General features: G+C 40.6%; 1 protein-coding gene across 18 annotated transcripts in view; it reads left to right on the top strand.

Annotated features, from left to right (window-relative positions):
• Positions 1-17,982, top strand: part of mycbp2 (MYC binding protein 2, E3 ubiquitin protein ligase) — an 80,478-nt gene that overhangs the window by 39,393 nt on the left and 23,103 nt on the right. For 9 of the 18 annotated variants that reach the window (XM_023950833.1, XM_023950827.1, XM_023950830.1 and 6 more), the window contains 22 exons: positions 2,431-2,637; positions 2,733-2,870; positions 2,947-3,125; positions 3,203-3,345; positions 3,426-3,526; positions 3,617-3,835; positions 4,513-4,735; positions 5,732-5,850; positions 5,933-6,020; positions 6,100-6,149; positions 6,225-6,397; positions 7,904-8,048; positions 8,127-8,333; positions 9,165-9,220; positions 9,295-9,410; positions 10,233-10,330; positions 11,173-11,289; positions 12,635-12,775; positions 14,964-15,041; positions 16,291-16,515; positions 17,388-17,520; positions 17,596-17,721. In XM_023950833.1, coding sequence (XP_023806601.1) covers positions 2,431-2,637; positions 2,733-2,870; positions 2,947-3,125; positions 3,203-3,345; positions 3,426-3,526; positions 3,617-3,835; positions 4,513-4,735; positions 5,732-5,850; positions 5,933-6,020; positions 6,100-6,149; positions 6,225-6,397; positions 7,904-8,048; positions 8,127-8,333; positions 9,165-9,220; positions 9,295-9,410; positions 10,233-10,330; positions 11,173-11,289; positions 12,635-12,775; positions 14,964-15,041; positions 16,291-16,515; positions 17,388-17,520; positions 17,596-17,721 — 3,082 coding nt within the window. The remainder of the gene's footprint in view (positions 1-2,430; positions 2,638-2,732; positions 2,871-2,946; positions 3,126-3,202; positions 3,346-3,425; positions 3,527-3,616; positions 3,836-4,512; positions 4,736-5,731; positions 5,851-5,932; positions 6,021-6,099; positions 6,150-6,224; positions 6,398-7,903; positions 8,049-8,126; positions 8,334-9,164; positions 9,221-9,294; positions 9,411-10,232; positions 10,331-11,172; positions 11,290-12,634; positions 12,776-14,963; positions 15,042-16,290; positions 16,516-17,387; positions 17,521-17,595; positions 17,722-17,982) is intronic. The other 9 variants (XM_023950828.1, XM_023950840.1, XM_023950838.1 and 6 more) reach the window with 7 other exon arrangements.

Raw genomic sequence — 17,982 nt, 5'->3', positions numbered from 1 at the left:
TGTTTGGAAAAAGTCCCGTTCCTTTGACTGTCTCCACCAATCATTCTTGAGGGGCTTAATCACATGTCATCAGTCTGACCAATCAGAAGTGGTTAAAGTCTTCACTTCCTTGTCCCGATTTAGCTCGTAAAGTCGCTCAGTTCTAACAAAAATACCAGCTAAAGCTCGTCTTTTGCGCTGTTGCTTTCCACAGAATCCGGTATCAGACCGTGGAACAAGTGAACAAAACAATGAAGCTCCGAAAACCGATCTCCGGCCGTTTTATGCACTACATCTCCCATGATGCATTGGGTTGTGAGAGTGACAGCGCATACGGAGATCTGTTGTTAAACGTCTTGAAACTACTGAGCCCGTGTCCTGACATTAAGATATAAAAATATATCTTGTTCCCACAGATTAATATCTTGTTCCCACAGGTTATTATGTCGTTTGCACGAAATACTATTCCGTTCCCACAAGATACTATTCCGTTCCCTCAAAATACTATTCCGTTCCCTCGAAATGATTAACTCGTGCGAACGCAATAATTATGTCGTTCGAACGCAATAATTAATCCGTTCGAACGCAGTAATTATTCACGTCATGATAAGTCATTCACGCGGATATGCTCTATGTACGCCGGCAAAAAAAGCCGCTTTCAGCGGTAACTTCCGTGTCTCTGTGACCCATATTCGTTCAAAAAAGGAACATGAAAAACAAAAATGATCACTTTATTACCGTCTCAATGAATATAAGAAAAATATCAATAGATTTATGATAACTAGGCAGCTTTGTCATAAGATAGCTCCTGCTAGGCTACTACTAGCTCCGCCGCAGAGCTCTCTGATGTATGCCGGCATTTGGGCAACTGGCTGGTCTGTTGTCAGACAGCTGATATTGTAGTTTAGGGTCGAACAGGAATAATAATATTCAGGACTTGTCTTTTATTAACTTTAGCAGTCAGTCGCTTTACATTCGAAGGATATAAGGATACATGCTAACTGAATAGCCGATCATTGATCCTGTTATTAATTTACGTCATAGATTTACAGCAGATACCTTCACATTTCTGTCTGTGTGTGTCTCATTACATTGCATTGAAGACACGGAGGATGTTTAGAAAACAGATTTATTTATTTCAAAAAGCACAAAGCATCCATCGTATTCACGTTCATTCACATGATGATGATCTGTGGTACACCCTCAGTCATCTTGCTGCAAAAGCCGCTTCCTGCCGCTACTTCCGTGTGTCTGTGAGCATTCAATAAGGGTAAAAATAAAAGCAAGAATGGTCGATCTGTTATTGTCTCGATGAAAATCTGAAAAATATCATATTAAGATGGCTGCTTCGCCGAAAGCACTTACCTTTAGCTTGTAGCATAACAACAATGGCAGTACGTCACGTTTCCCAGAATGCTTTGCGGCCAACCATTGGTCTTCGCACGAGTTAATCATTTCGAGGGAACGGAATAGTATTTTGAGGGAACGCAATAATATCTTGTGGGAACGGAATAGTATTTCGTGCGAACGACATAATAACCTGTGGGAACAAGATAATTAATCTGTGGGAACAAGATATATTTTTATATCTTAATGTCAGGACACGGGCTCCGTATGAAACCAACGAACACACATCAAACTATTTTTAAATCTTCTAACTTAACTTTTATTGAATCTTTTAGAAAAAAACAGCTGCAGTTTCCAGCTTTTTCTGCAACAATTATCTCAAAAATGCATGTGAGATTGTGGAGGGGCTGTAGATCAATACAGACTATGAGTTTCTCCTTCTTTTTTTTAAATTTTTGGATGCCGGTGTGCCGCGGGATTTTTTTTAAGGTTAAAGTGTGCCGTGGCTCAGAAAAGGTTGAAAAACACTGCTCTAGAGCAACTTCTATGTGTGTGTTTTTTTTTATTAATAACAACCACAAGAGGGTACTGTAGGTTTGTGTCACTATTTGCTACAGACAGCAATGCAGAAGAAGTGCTGCTCAGTCTTACACTGGCCTTGGTTGAATTGTTCCAAAGCAACACAGAGGATGAAGAATTCAACAGATTTAGTGATTTAAAGTGATATAAAGAGTTTAGTTGACTTCTTAGCATGTTTTTTATGCTCTATTTGTCTGAAAAAATTGTTCATATGTTGTGCTAATATACTAGATTCCCCCAATGTTTCACAAAGCATAAAAATCATCAATTTGTTACGGTAGTGAAGCATGCAGATATTCAGTCTATTAGTATTATTATTCTGTTATCATTATTTTCCTTTCAATATAAAATGTTTGTTCCTGTCTCTTGTTAGCTACATTTCTCGTAAAAGTGCGATTTGTATCTAATTGTTTTCTTCTTTACCGTGCCTTTTTTGGCTGCTGTGATTTATAATCTGGAGTGACGTATAGTCGGAAAAATACGCTACCTATCTGCTGTGGTTCTCACTATGTCCCTGTTCATTAGATCGATGGACTCAACTCACTCCACTCTGTGAAAGCATCACCCAACCGCTTCACCAAAACAAGCCAGGGCCGCAGTTGGAACACAGGCAACGGCTCCCCAGATGCCATCTGTCTGACCGTGGACAAGCCAGGGGTTGTCCTGGTGGGCGTCTGCGTCTACGGGGGCGGTGGCATCCATGAGTATGAACTGGAGGTGCTGGCTGATGATGTAAGTGCTGGTGATCGTATATATTTTTTTGTCTCCGTCTGTTTTGTGGCTTGCTTTGGTTCAGTTATAGAATTTTTTTTTTTTCTGTCCTTCAGGCTCAGACAGAACACCCGGGGGACTCGGCGCATTCTCACAGGTGGACGTCACTGGAGCTTGTGAAGAGCACCTACAGCACAGATGATTCCCCCAGTGACATTGCTGAGATCCGCCTGGACAAGGCTGTACCACTCAAAGTGAGTAAGAACCCTTCCACCAGCCTGGTGAATGTCACCAGGAGCAGCCCGTCTAAGTGAATACTGCCTGTTGCAGGAAGGGGTGAAGTATGCCGTCCGACTGCGAAACTACGGGAGCAGGACGGCAAACGGTGATGGAGGTATGACCACGGTGCAGTGCTCTGATGGTGTGTCCTTCACCTTCAGCACCTGCAGCTTAAGTAGCAACGGGACCAACCAGACCCGAGGTCAGATTCCTCAGATCCTCTACTACAGGTAAGCATTTTCAAATACTTTTGAATTTTTTTTGTTATCTTTTACAAATTTGACCGGAGATATTCCTTCTGCCGAAGGAGTGAGTATGACGGAGATCTGCAGTCTCAGCTGCTGAGCAAAGCCAATGAGGAGGACAAAAATTGTAGCAGGGCTCTGTCTGTAGTCAGTGCTGTAGTCAGAGCTGCAAAAGACCTCCTCCACAGAGCTTTTGCAGTTGATGGTATGAACATTAAGCATATATTTTAAAGCCAAGTCATTTCTCAGATATCTGAAATAATAATTTGGTCCTTTCTCTTTAAGCGGACGATATTCCTGAGCTGTTAAGCTCTTCCAGTCTGTTTTCTATGCTCTTGCCCCTGATTCTGGCCTACATCGGCCCAGTTGCTGCATCTGTGCCAAAGGTACGAAGACTAAAGGAGAGTTGTGAACTTTTTTTCTCATAGTAAAAACGGCTTGTCGTGTGATAATGTTTCCCCTCCCTCTTCTGCTAGGCTGCTGTTGAAGTTTTTGGACTTGTTCAAGAACTGCTCCCTGCTGTCTCTTCTCTGAACCAAAAGTACGCCCCACCCACTTTTAACCCCAATCAGTCAACTGACAGCACCACCGGAAACCAGCCTGAACAGGGCCTGTCTGCCTGCACCACCTCCAACCACTACTCTGTGATCGAGAGCGACCATCCCTACAAGCAAGCCAGTGTCACTCAATACAGGGTAACATGCTCTTTGCCATGTTGACCAGCTGGGTAGAACCATTGACTTTACATGAGAACTGGATGGAGTGAGCGTGACGTCATCCATGGACAATGGTTTCAACCAAAAAAGTCAATTTTTAGTCACCTTTCTTTGCGGTATGGATGACACCAGTAAGAAGTGGTTGGTCCAAGTCGGTCAGAGAGGTCATTTTTACTATTGCAACCACTCTCTCCAATCAGGAATGAGCTTGTTGGAAGTCCACACCCGTACCACTAGAAAGCAGGCGAAACAAATGGTATCAATCAAGCATTTTAAGCGTTGGGTGTGAGACCACATAATTTTATTGTGGCATCTGATTGATCAGTTTATTACTTGAAAGAAAAAAGAATAGAAAAAAAAGAATAAAGAAAAGTATGAAAAAAAAATCCGGATTAACAAGAACTTGTTAAAAAGGTAACAGAGCAAGAATGGCTATTCTGACAAATAGAATGACTGACTGAGTAATGGCTCAGGAGAAGTTTATAGGATTTTGGCTTCTTCGGACCAGCAGGTACTTCCTGTTTGGAAATTAAAGAGGAAGAGTCACTCAGTCCAATTCTCCTACACAGTCAATGGGGAGAAGTAACTGGGTTAAGGGATCTTATGGCTGTTTTTTTTTTTTCATTTCTATCCCATTGCTCCTGACTCTTTCGCAGGTATCATTCCCAGACTGTGTTCGGTGGACCACCATTGAGTTTGACCCACAGTGTGGTACTGCTCAGCCAGAGGATGTCCTCCGTCTGCTCATTCCCAGCCGCACGCTCCACCTGTCCAACCTGGGAGGAAAACGTTTAATCCATGACACCATCAACACCTGGACAGAACTGAAAAAGTTCTCGGGTTCCACAGGGTGGCCCACCACCGTTCTCGTGCTGCCAGGTAAGAAAGGCAGTTAGCGTAGGCTTTTTCCACCTAAAGTTGTTTTGTTTCCGTCTCTGCCTTTTTATAGAAGTAGTTTCAAATCATACCATTTGCCACGTTATCACCTTAGTTCTTATATCTATTTGTGTAAAACTTCTCCAGATCCTGTAATATATATTTAGTCTAGATTTTCACCTGAAGACAGCAGGGTTTGAGGTTTTTTTATGTGGAAGAAAACCCTCTATATATAAAGCCGAAAAGGCAAATAAAAAAACAACTAGAAATGGAGGAAACAGACAGTTCTGTTTTAAATCAGGTTCTTTACTTGCAGTCTAACCATAGTAATTCCTGTGAAGCATAAAGTGGTTGTTGCAGGCAACACATCTAACTTTAATCCAACTTTCATACCCTAAATCAGCGGCCCCCCAACTGGTACCGGGTCGCAGAAATAAATACAACCTACAACTTTTCTAAAAGGAAATCTACTGGATTCTCTCAACCACATCTGGATCATTCTTGATTCACATCAAGTCGCCCCAAAAAAATACACCCACTACTTTCTGAAAGCGGCTGTGCTGACTGCTGAATTTGAACTTTTAATCTAGCAGCATAAAAACAAAAAACAAAGGTATTTGGAAAGTTTCTCTTGGCAGAAATGAGCCAGTGAGGAAACAGAAGAAAAGCCTTTATCGTCGAAATAAAATAGCTGCATTTAACAGACCAGGAAAATCTGTAGTCTTTACTCCAAATATAGATTTATCGTGACAGTTGTTCCCACACCATAACAATAATAAAGCATAATATTTAGCAACCAGCTGTCTAATGGTGCGTGGATGCTGCTAATAAAGTTGCTCAAAAAAATGTTGGTGAACCATTGACCTGAGTGCTTTGTTTTTGAAAGTAGGAACATTGAATGATGCTCAACTCCTGGCAGTTGATACATTTTCAGAAACTGAATTCTGCCAGCTGTCTCTTTTTACATTCCTTAATGCGTTTTCATTCTTCTCTGCAAAGGAAATGAAGTCCTGTTCTCACTGGAAACGGCCTCTGATTACGTGAAAGATGAGAAAGCTTCCTTCTATGGGTTTAAATGTGTGGCTGTGGGTTATGAATTCAATCCCGGTGTTGATGAGGTAATGGACGCTCTTCATCTGAAGAGGCTTCTTCTCCAGCGTTTGGCCACACGAGTCATGCCTGTTGTTCCTGCATTTTTAGGGGATCATCCAGTTGGAGAAAGAGTTGGCTTATCTGGGAAGTGTTTGTGCTGCAGCTCTAATGAAGAAAGACCTGGCTCTCCCCATTGGTAAGACGAAATCAGTTATTTAGGAAAGATTGTACATTTTTTGAAACATTTATTATGCATTTGTTATTTTTATTTCTAGGCAATGAATTGGAGGAGGATCTTGAGATTCTTGAGGAGGCCTCACTTCAGGTTTACTTTAGTCTCGAGAATGAACTAGTTGTCTTGAAATGACAAAGTCCTCACCCCCCCCATCTTCCTCCCCAGGTTTGCAAAGCACACTCAGGGATTCTGGGGAAGGGCCTGGCCTTGTCTCACTCTCCTACCATCATGGAGGCTCTGGAGGGGAACCTGCCCCTGCACTTGCAAACCAACGAGCATTCGTTCCTGGAGGACTTCATCATGTGTGTACAGAACTCAAGTGGTGGGCGTCTGGCCAGGTATGTTTGTCCTATTAAACCTCAGGAGTGATATGAACATCTTACAAAAGTTCTTTATGGAAGGGCTAAACACAACCATTTAGAATGTTGCATCACCTAAAAAACATGTGAAGCTACGTTCACACCGGGAACGTGATGCGCGTTCAAGAACAACTAAACCCGCGTTTAGCATTCGGTTTTCCCACTGGGCTCAGCTACGGGATGGATTTTAAGATACGACTTGTTGTTTTGAGATATCTTAATGGGTTAGGTCTTGTTTATCAGATCTTCTTCAATCTTATAAACCACACAGAGCTCTCAGATCCTCAGGTACTGCTCCTATTATTGGTACCCGCTATTAGAAGGAAGACTCATGATGAAGCTTCTTTCCAGTTCCTTGGTCCTCACCTCTGGAACAACTTACCTGAGGATCTGAAAGTTTATACCTCATTGGATTTTTTAATGCAAATTAAAAACACATCTTTTCAACTTAGATTTTACATATTCGTTCAATTACCTTTTTTGTATGAGTGTTTTTTTGTTCATTTTATGTGACAATATACATTGTTGTATATTGTCACTTTTACACTTAATGCATTATAAATGTGTGTAGATTATATATGGGTTAATATGTTCTTGTTTTTTAACTAGTAACGCTTTGATGAGCTATTATGATTATGATGATTATGTTTGTGTTGGGGGGGGGGTTATTGTTTGATTGGTTTTGCGACTTTACAGTTTTAACCAGTTTTTTTCAATCTTTTTCTTTTTATGTTAAAGACATGGTGCTCTACATACATAGGATGAAAGGTGCTGTACAAATAGTGATTGATTGATTGATTGACTGACCCTATCCGATACTAGCACGTCTGCCACTTACAGTGGGAAGAGGCTTGGTGCGAAATGTCAAAGCTCATGAATCGTCCTCCAGGCTTTTTCTTTCACACCTCTCTTCCGATATATATGACAGACTTGGCATCATAGAATTCTGTTCGAACTCAAACTGTAATTAATAATTTTTCCGTCATGATCAATTTACAAATGGTTGCCACTTCTGTGATGTAAACGGAACTCCATCGATACGCTACTACCAGGGTACCTGATTGGTAAAAGTTCAACCTGGTTTAACTTACAACTCGTGTTTAATGGCCATTCGTTTTGTACAATGAGCCCGAAAACCGTCGTAGAAACTTGCATGAACGGAAGAGCGAAAGCCCAAAACGCTCATATACGAGCATTTACATACACTTTTCATTGGAAGTGGTTGCTTGAACTCTCGTTGCCCTGGGGGATGTAAACGTAGCTTACCTCTCTTCAAGCAATCCTTGTAAATCCGCTAAATCTGTCGTCTGGTGTTGAAAGGTTATAAAATGGAATAGTTCTTCACTGATCATGGTTTGAAACCCAACAACAGCCACGACGCCAGACATCTTGTTGTCTTTTATAGGTTTTGTGTTTATAGGAATTTCTAAAACGTGATCTTGAGTAAAACAAATGAATTTGCTTGTTGTATTTTCTCTTGGTCAGATGGTTGCAGCCAGACTCTTATGCGGATCCTCAAAAAACGTCTTTGATCCTGAACAAAGACGACATACGCTGTGGATGGCCGACCACTGTGGTTGTTCAGACCAAAGACCAGTATGGGGACGTGGTGCATGTTCCTAACATGAAGGTAATGATGACTGCTTCCTGTTCCTTTTTGTATTTGCCAGATCTTTCCTACCTGTTTTTAACCTCGTCTCGTGTTCAGGTGGAGGTGAAGGCTGTTCCAGTTTCCCAGAAGAAATCCGTGCAGCCAGATAATGTGAAAAAGCTGCAGCGCCTTCCTGGAAGCTCCTCGCCTTCTTCCACTGGCCCGGACCTGACCTACGGAGGTTTACCGGTGCCGAAGTTGGAGGCGACGTATGAACCCATGATCGTGAAAGAGGCACGATACATTGCCATCACAATGATGAAGGTGAGCATTGAAGCTGCTGCTTCTTTCACTTCACATTTTTTGATTTTGATTTGAAATGGTTTATTTCAAGCAATCAAATGATACACAAAGCAAAATACACAAAAACAATACAATCATCAGTTATACATTCATACAATAACTAATCAAACTTGGAATAATTAGACATAAAATTAAATATTGCTTGAAAGGGAGTGGAAGGAAGCGAACTTATATAATCCCACCCCTATTCTACTGTAACCATTTTATTACACGATTTATCATTATTCGTTTCCTAGAAAGCACATGACAAAGATGAATTACTTAAATTATTTTGTAAAAAATAACTTTTAGAAATCAACATGGCAATGAAGAATCCAAAATATATGCAGATTATGTTACTTATAAAAGTCATTGATATGATTAAAAAATAGTACTACATCAGTAAAATAGACATAACCCTGTTTCAGGAATTTTCATAGCAAAATTTGGTCAAGTATCAAAAGTTAATAATATGTGCAAAATTATGTTACATTAGAAAAATTCATGAATCAGCTTATCCATTTTTTGGAGCAAGTGAAGTTATATTACAAAAAAAGTTCCAGCTGTTTATCAAATTTATTGGTGTATAAATATTATAGTGTATTATAGAAGTTTTTGAAAGAACTTGGAGTTTCTATCAAATTTTCTGTAAATATTTTGAATAACAAAGACTATTTTATTTACATTTGTTATGTCAAATTTGAAATACTCAATTAGCATATATGTAAATTAAGAGAAAGGATTTATGTTTTGAAATAAAACTACCGGTGTACATTTCTCCAGATTAGAAGTATTCTTCTTTGTCCTCTTCAGGCTTACGAAAACTATTCCTTTGAGGAGCTGCGCTTTGCCTCCCCCACCCCAAAGAGGTAATTGAGACCTTACAGACCTACAACAAACCTCAAAGGGGCAGCAATTAAACCTATTGATCTTTCCTCTAAAGACCCAGTGAGAACATGCTGATCCGTGCCAACACCGACGGAACCTACAGCGCCAACTGGACTCCAGGAGCTGTGGGGCTCTACACCATCCACGTCACAATCGATGGCATTGAAATTGGTACTTCTCTTCTCTCACGGTTACGTAAACAAATATCAGCTAAGCCTAAGTCATATGCACCCTATGGGGGTTGGCCCCTACGGGTGCTGTGGGGTTTTGGGTTGTCCGGGCCTGTGGAGGGTCGTAGCCAGAAGTGGCTGCATCTTAAGGCGAGCACAGGTGTTTCTTGCATTTAGTTCTCTTGAGGTTCGTACAGTCACCTTTAAGGGAAATCATGAAACTGGAACGTACTGTTGTCATGCGTGTGGTAATTGTAAAGAAAATGTAAGTTGCAGGTACTTAGGATGTATAGTTGCCTCTGTCGTACGGTGCTCCAAAGCCATATTCTAGTCGCTATTAAGGTGCAAGTACTGACTCCAAGTCCGCCGTACGGATAGTGTGCAGATGATACACAAGTACTCATTGGACACTTGTAGGAGTCCCACACAAACAACACTGTCTAATTTCTTAATTGCTAACAGCCAGGCTGCACACAAGAAGCCCGCAAGCTTGCAGTCCTAGCAAAAACACAGACCATAAAATGTAATTTCGTCCTTATGCAGCACTTATTATGTGATCATCGTTTACAGGCTCCTCTTGCAGTCCACAGGTTTTTGGTGGTTGAAAAAAAGGAAAAAAAAGTCCGTACGACACACCTGTGTCTCACTTACGTCACCCTTTCTTTATCCTTGTTTGTTGTATTAAGCTAGGTTCACACCACTCTCTGCAATGCACGCTCAAGCGTCAGATTCCCTGTGTGTTCCCAGTGTCAGGCTTAACATCCCATAGTGAACCCTTTTTTTCGAAGATCTCAAAACTAATTTTTTCAAAATCTTATTCAAGATGCTGGTTTAGAGGTGGAAGTGAAAGACCCTCCCAAAGGCATGATCCCACCTGGAACGCAGATGGTCAAACCAAAAGCTGAACCTCAGCCCAGCAAGGTGAGCTTTTCTGCCACTTGATCTTCCCAAGATACAGGTATGCACAAGACTTTAAGACAAAATTATTCACAATTGCAAATTACATTGCACACATCATCTAAGATTACATCTGTGCAAGCTCACAGTCGCAACAAAAACACTGACCATAAAAAGGTTGTTTTGTCCTTATGCAGTCAAATGCAGAGTTCTCTTCAATTTATGAAGCTCGGTTTCTATATGTTTAAATTGTATTCCATTTTCTTTTTGAATATTATCTTGACAAATCAAACAAATGTTACTATAAGGTTATGTAGACTAAACTACAGTCAAAAAATACATTTTTTGCACATAAATGAAGTATTTCCAGGCAAGCTGAACAGAAGGATGGATGACTGAGAGTGTGCTTGTTTATGGTGTGCAGATAACTGCTGTACTGGGTTCCTGAGTTTTGAGCTATAATTTAGAGCCTGAGTCTGAGAGAGTTGTTATTTAATTAAAGAACATGCATCAGACTGCCAGTAGGCACATCGGTGTCAGCATTTTCTTAGACTTTTGTAATTTAGTTCTGCTGTCAGGGTCGGGGAAACAAGCAGCATCATGTGCATCTTAAGTGTCTCTTTAATCTTAAAAACTTGAATGCTTTTTTTTTTCATTCTTCAGAGTGAAAGGAAATCATAATTTATCCAGATTTTCCCTCTATAAGACCGAGGTCTAAACTGTCCTTTCGTCAAGCCTCTGGTGTTGGTCAACGCATGCCCTCTTGTTCTCACAGCCTCTCCTGTTCTGCTACTCTAGTTTCAGCTTCAGCTTCTGCTCTTTGCTCCAGCCGTTCACTGTCTCCATCTTCCTTTTACTTCTCTCAGGTCCGCAAATTTGTGTCCAAGGACAGCGCAGGCCTGCGTGTGCGTAGTCACCCCTCCCTGCAGAGTGAACAGATAGGCATAGTGCATGTCAATGGCACCATCACTTTCATTGACGAGGTAATTGATGAAAGACCTGACAGAAAATGTAAAAGCTGGAAGACTCGCTCTCATTTTCACTGTATTTCTCAATTTCTTCCTCTTTGCATTGTGTAGACAGAATTTCTCCAGCTTAACATAGATGATGTCATTTTTATGTATCTAATGATATGATTTTCTTTAAAGATCAGTGCTTTATGACTTTTATATTTCTTGTTTGCAAGTCTTTTAAAAGCAATCTGAGGCTGCACGAAAGTTTTAGGACTTTTCTCATTAAAGGGCTATTAGTGACATTTCAGGCTCAATGCGCCGTGTTTGAGATTTGAAACTCAAGTTTTTTGAGGTCAATATAAACAATTAGGATCATTTAGGACACGTTTCAAATGTTCTACACAAAGAGTTCTCATTTCAAAAATTATAACTAACTTTTCAAACATCTCTTTCTTTTAACTTTAGCAGCTATTTTAGTTTGTTTGATTTAGAAGAGTAAAATGCTATTTTCAACAGATTTTATTATTTCTCTCGTATTCAATCGCTTGTTATTGAACCATATGGGAGACGGACTCAGAATGGTAATGTGAGAATTTAAAGATCCACTCCAAGGAAAATTGTTTATTTTATGTTTTGAACATGTTCTTGTGGCATGCTTGTGATGATGGAGGACATATGTAAAGAAATTTAAGCTTAAAAATAAATTTCTGAGTATTTCTTTACTCCACTTGTTGTGAATCAGGAGCAGAAAAAAAATCTGTTTATAAAAAAAAATTGCTTATATGTGACGTAAAAATACATGTTGGGAGGGCTACAAGCTCCCTGCTCCGAGCTCTTGGCAAAGGGGTGGGGAAGTGGGGGCGGGGTTGCTCCACACCGAGGGTCCTGTCTACAATTTGAGGTGAATTTGTATTAAATTCCTGCCGCTCTTCAGAAACTATGTATGACAGTTTTTTTTCTTTTCCTTTCACTACAAATGGCATAATCATAATTAAAGACCACCAGGAATGCTCTTTAAATGGATTAAAAGATGATCGGAGTGCGTCTTTAAGGAAAAAAAAACTCTTCCTCTGCAGCTGAAGAATTTTAGAATGGATCAGAGAAGATCTCTGTGCTCACTTCCATGCAACAAAAAAACAAACTGCTTTCCAAAAAAAAAAAGATTGATTTGGCCTTTTTTCAGTAAATATAAAAATGTGATGGTCATTAAATGGAGAAAATGCGCATCCTGATGGAACCGGTAGTTTTTCCACCTGAAACTTTCCTGCAGCCGCAGTGGTTTTGACTTTGTGTCTTAGTTGCCAACCTTCTGTTTTCGTCCGTAGTAACAGGACAGCGTGGGTGTGCTCTGCTCTGTTGCTTGTTTTCCCCTTAGATCCACAATGATGACGGTGTGTGGCTCAGGCTCAATGATGAGACTGTAAAGAAGTATGTTCCTAACATGAATGGGTACACAGAAGCCTGGTGCCTGTCTTATAATCAGCACCTGGGCAGGACCTTGCTGGTCCCAGCAGACGTAAGTACCTGAAGGTCTCCTGAGTAGATTGTTGAGCCAAAAGCTCTCTGATCTGTCCATTTGAAGACAAAGTCATCTGTGTGTAACCATGCCAGCGTTTTGAGGAAGAACTGGTGTTTGGCATTCACTGCACAAACATCTATGAAGCATGTTGTTGGTCTCTTGCATGAAATCTCCATCTGGGCAGCCTCGAGTTTGAAAGCCTCACTGGCGGTCTCTGAAGAGGCGAAGCAGCTGAACCTTTGATCGTTACGCTAATTCTGAAGACTAAAATGCTTCATCTCAGCGGATGAGCTTCTCATGAGACTAGGACGTAAACACAAAAGAGCACTGGTGTCTTGTTGCTTATCAAAAAAATGGCTAACAGTTGAGTAGAACTTTTTAACAGTTCATTAGGGGTGTAACAATTTATCGACCTAATGAAATATTTGTATTCCTACAATCCAACCAAATCGATCTGAGGCAAGCTGTTAATTGAATCGACCTATTATAATCAATATCAGAAAATACCATTTGGATTTAGGCACTTTAGGTTTATTTTACTATAACGTAAAGATTAGTGACTGTAAAGTGATCAGTCCAGCATTACAGTCCAATGTGTGGAAACACAAAGGGTGTCTCCAAATTCGAGGGCAGCATTCTTCCTGGGCTGCATTTGTAGTCAACAGCTCCGCAACAAGTGCTGTCCAAACTCAGCGGCCAATGAATACGGCCCTCTTTTTTCCCAATTTCAAGGATTGCTCTTGTGTATCCTTCTATGCTGTCCATATCCCAAGATGCATTACGGCAGAACCCGGAGATTTTCTGACAATGAGTGTCCCCCCACTGTGAAGTGGGACCCGGAGTTGGAGATGATTACACCTTTTTATAATTACACCTCCAAGATTAAAAGTTGGAGCAAATGAGCCAGAAAAATTTTGAGCACAGTGTGGTAGAACGTTCTAATAATGTTCTGTTTATTTTAATGTGGAAAAACAAGATTGAGCTGGACTTTATTGTAACTAAAAAATGATTGGATTTGCCATTAATTTTACTTGTTTGTTTGTATCCATATTTAACCCATTAGAAAAATTATGTAAGATGTACCGCAGACCAAGTACACCACAGAAAACCTTTTTAATGTTTTTGTTGTTGGGTTAATTTACACTTGATTGTCTTGCAAGGAGTCTGGAAAACTTCACCCGCACTGTTCAGTTATCCAGGTATTTCTCTCTGAGTCACATTGGTTAAATTTTTGGCTGCAGATGTCCTGGATCCATTTTAGGTCAGTGAATCGGATCATTCAAAATGAACCAACGTCGACTGTGAATTGTATCGTCAACCACAGATTATGATATGAATCGTTAAAATGAATTGTTACACCCCTTCTGATTATTGTTAAAATGTGTTGCTGTGCCACCCTGGAGACGTCTGATCTCAGCTGCTAAGCAGAGTTAGGCCCAGTTAGTCTTTGTATGGGTGACCACCTAGAACTAGCAGGCACTGCAAGGTACTGTAACCACAAGGGGGTGCCATCCAGTGTTTCCATGTAAAATGCAACTTTGGGCAAGGATTGGGGATCGCTACTGAAGCTAAATCAAAAGTGTGAATTGTGGGGCTTTTTGCTGTGAAGGGTTAGCAAAACAGAAATAAAAAAAATATTTTGCGTTGGTGACAATGGTAGACAGGAAGCAGTCGCCAGTCCACTAGTTGTACCACTGTTCATTAATTCCAACTCTGTATTGGAATGCTTGGTAGGAGGCTTCCATGTAAGGTATCTGTCTGAACAGCATGACACACTGCATCATCCATGTGGGGAAGTTTTTTTTTGGAAGACTTTTTTTTTTTGGTTTGTTTATTTGGGAATTTGTACCTGGATTTGGGGAAAAATATTTTTAGATAAATCTAGTAGAGGTGAATTTGCTTCAGGGCAGTTCACTTTTTTAACCTTTTTAAAGACTGGTCAAATATATCAATGGCATGACTTTTACTCAAAGCGTATTTCAAGCTTTTTCATTAGTGTTCAAAGGGTCTTTATAACTCGGCACTAAATATTCAATCCTCCTTTGTTCTCAAACCAGCTCCTCTTCCGGAAAATCCAAACCTTTTTGTGCTTCCAAAAAAATGGGTTCACTTTCCCCCTTTGCTTCTTTGTCGTCACCTCTGAGTGGTCTGCTGTTTCTTGACTGTCTTGCAATTTGTTGGTCAGAATGTCTTTAATGCCAGCCAAGGAGTCAGGGAAATCGGCTTTTTGTCTTGGACCCCATTAACTATTCTCCCACCTCAGGTGAGTTGTGGAAAGGCGGGATTAGTAGTTTTACTTGCTCTTAGTGTATTTGAATCCCACTTGTCCTTTTGAGCGCCCTGTAACTTTGTTGTCTTTCCATATTGTGCATTTCAGTTGTGAGAGGTCCAGCTGTAGCTGCATGGTTGTTTGTACATTGGTGTACATCTGTGTAGATTTTGGCAAAGATTTTATTTAGAAAGACGTTCTAACTTGTGAATTGCATGGAATATGACAACCTGTTGCATGAGTTTCTGGGAGACAGGCCTGTTGTTTACATTATGGTTCTGTATTTATGTAAATGCATGTATCCTTAAAAATAATTTTAAAATAAAAAAAAGGGGTTGTTGTTTGAGTTTGTGCTAAACCAAAGTGTTCTTGGGTAAAATACGTGTCAGATGAGGTTTTTTTGGTTTTGCATACAAAATGCTGCAGGTATGTGTAGTTACTATTTATATATGTTTACTTATATCTATACCAAACCCATCAAGGGTGTGGCTGTAGACCAGTTAGCTGAAATGCTGTCTTCCAGCCAAACAGTTTGGGTTCAGTTACCACGTCAGACAGTGAGTGTGACGTCACCCGTAAAAACTGGCTCCAACGAAATGAATTCAATTCGTTGGAGTCCATTTTTCTTGTAATGGACTACACGCCACCATGTTGGAACCAGACGGTGCCAATAAGCAGTTGTTGGTCCAAATCGGTGAGAGAGGTCGTTGTTACAATTACAACCACTCTCACCAATCAGGAAAGAGCTTGTTTGAAGTCCTCACCCCTACCAATTGAAAGCGGGCTACAGGACGTCTGTCAAACGTTTGATGGAGGCCACATGCTTTTATTGATGCATCTGATCAATAAGTTTAGAAGTTGAAAACTTGTAATACAGAAAAACTATCACAAAAAATAAGATTACAAGAACTTGTTAATAGAGGTATAACAGAAAAAATTGTTATTCTGCTAAGCAGAACGAGTAATGGCCATTTATTTCTCTGTAGAGCCAGTGAGAACTTCCTGTTTGGAATGCCAATGGGGAGGGGTCACTCAGTCAAGTTTTCATATACAGTCAATGGTTACAGACCACTCTCTTAAGTGGTTATTACTTGCCAAAAAATAATGTTTATAGTGAAACCTAAATAATTTATTTTCTTAAGTCATTAATTCGTCAACACCTATTGGCTCAGTTGTGTTCACCCTTGAGAACCAGTTTTGATTGGTCTAACCTGACTGTAACTCGTGCCCTTTACTTTTGCAGGAAGCCAGGGGCCAGTCGGAGGAGAAGGTAAAGGAGGTGAGCAGCTGCCCAACTCACGAGGCCCCCATTCGGGTGCAGAGCAGGACAGGGCAGGGTGGCGGCCCGGGGCTTTATAAGGTAGTGAAGACTGGCCCCTCTGGTCACAACATCAGAAGCTGCCCTAACCTTAGGGGTATCCCCATTGGAATGTTAGTTCTTGGCAACAAGGTCAAGGCCATAGGCGAGGTACGCACTCACCCCAAATAATCCACTGTTTTTTTCTATGGCTGTAGCAATATTTATTGGATAATGTTATGTAGCAGAAACATACCTTTTTCTTTTTCCTTTTTTTTAAAAGTAATTTAGTAATTTTGGCCTAATATGCAATGACACTTTTGGTCAATACAAGTTGCTTTCTGGGCGTGAATGTGCGTTTTTCTACTTTTCTCCTTTTGAGGACTATTAACCTCTTCTTTTCCTACTAATTTTAGTTTGTGGATGAATTTATATCAGTTTCAGGGCATGATTTTCCACTTTCTTTGGGACTTTTTCTTAGAAATCTAACTGCAGAATGATGTAGCCTCTCTGTGCCTTGACTGTATTATTCTTGGCGTTGTAACAGCTGTGTAATTCTCCACTAAAACTCACACATTTCGACATGTTGGTGTTGGGCCGCTCAGTCTTTGGTTCTGATCTCTCATTGGCTGATGCGGTGTGCCATGCTGTTCAGTAGTTTCCTGAGCCTCTGGTTGATAGTGTGGATGTTGGAGCTGCTGTCTGCAAATACTAATATTTCCACCCCTCTGTTTTTCCACAACGAGGAAAATCCAACTTCATGCATTTACTTTTCAAGAACAGTTTTTAAAAATGTTTTATTTCAACTTCAGTTTTGTTCAGCTGTCTGCGATTTGTTAAAGCAGTTTGAGTTCTACTCCTGTGACTTTGGTGTAAGTTGAACTTGCTCGGCATTTGCATGTTTTGGATCTTCTGTGGATGCTGCTTTTCTTGCTTGTGTATCACTAAGCTGAATAATGAGCAGGTGAATAATGGAAACGGCTGTGAATGGTTTTGGACTGTGCACTTGTTATTATGGATAAAGAGCATTGTTTGTGCATCAGGTGGTTAACTCTGAGGGAACCTGGGTGCAGCTGGATAAGAACAGTGTTGTAGAGTTCTGTGAGAGCGATGAAGGAGAGGCCTGGTCACTGGCCAGAGATCGCGGTGGAAACCAGTACCTCCGTCACGACGACGGTAAGACACGTCTTGCGACCGGTGGATTCTTTTGGGACACAGAGTGAAACAATAAATGCTTCAAATGTTTTGCAGAACAAGCATTGCTGGAGCATGGGAACCAGACCCCACCGCCTAGCCCTTTTTCAGTTCAAGCTTTCAACAGAGCAACTACTTCAAATGGAGCACAGGGCTTTGACTATGGCATCTCCAACAACAAAGGTAATTAATACAGCCTAGAAAATGTTGTCATTTTACCGAACCCTGATACCCTCAGTGTGCAACTCAGTCCCTTTAGAGTCACAGGAAACTGCCTGTCATGTAGCCTCTTTTTTGTTGTTTCTGCCTGGTTTTTTTTTGTGTGTGTTCCTGCTATGTGTAGGGATATGTGTTGATATCGCCATAAAATCATGTTTTTTGCAATACAGTTGTTGATACGCTGGCATAAAATATGGATGCTTCACTTAGAGCTCTTGACCCGAA

Source organism: Oryzias latipes, chromosome 21, assembly GCF_002234675.1.
Source record: "Oryzias latipes chromosome 21, ASM223467v1".
Taxonomy (NCBI): domain Eukaryota; kingdom Metazoa; phylum Chordata; class Actinopteri; order Beloniformes; family Adrianichthyidae; genus Oryzias; species Oryzias latipes.
This window is presented reverse-complemented; position numbering and strand designations above follow the sequence as displayed.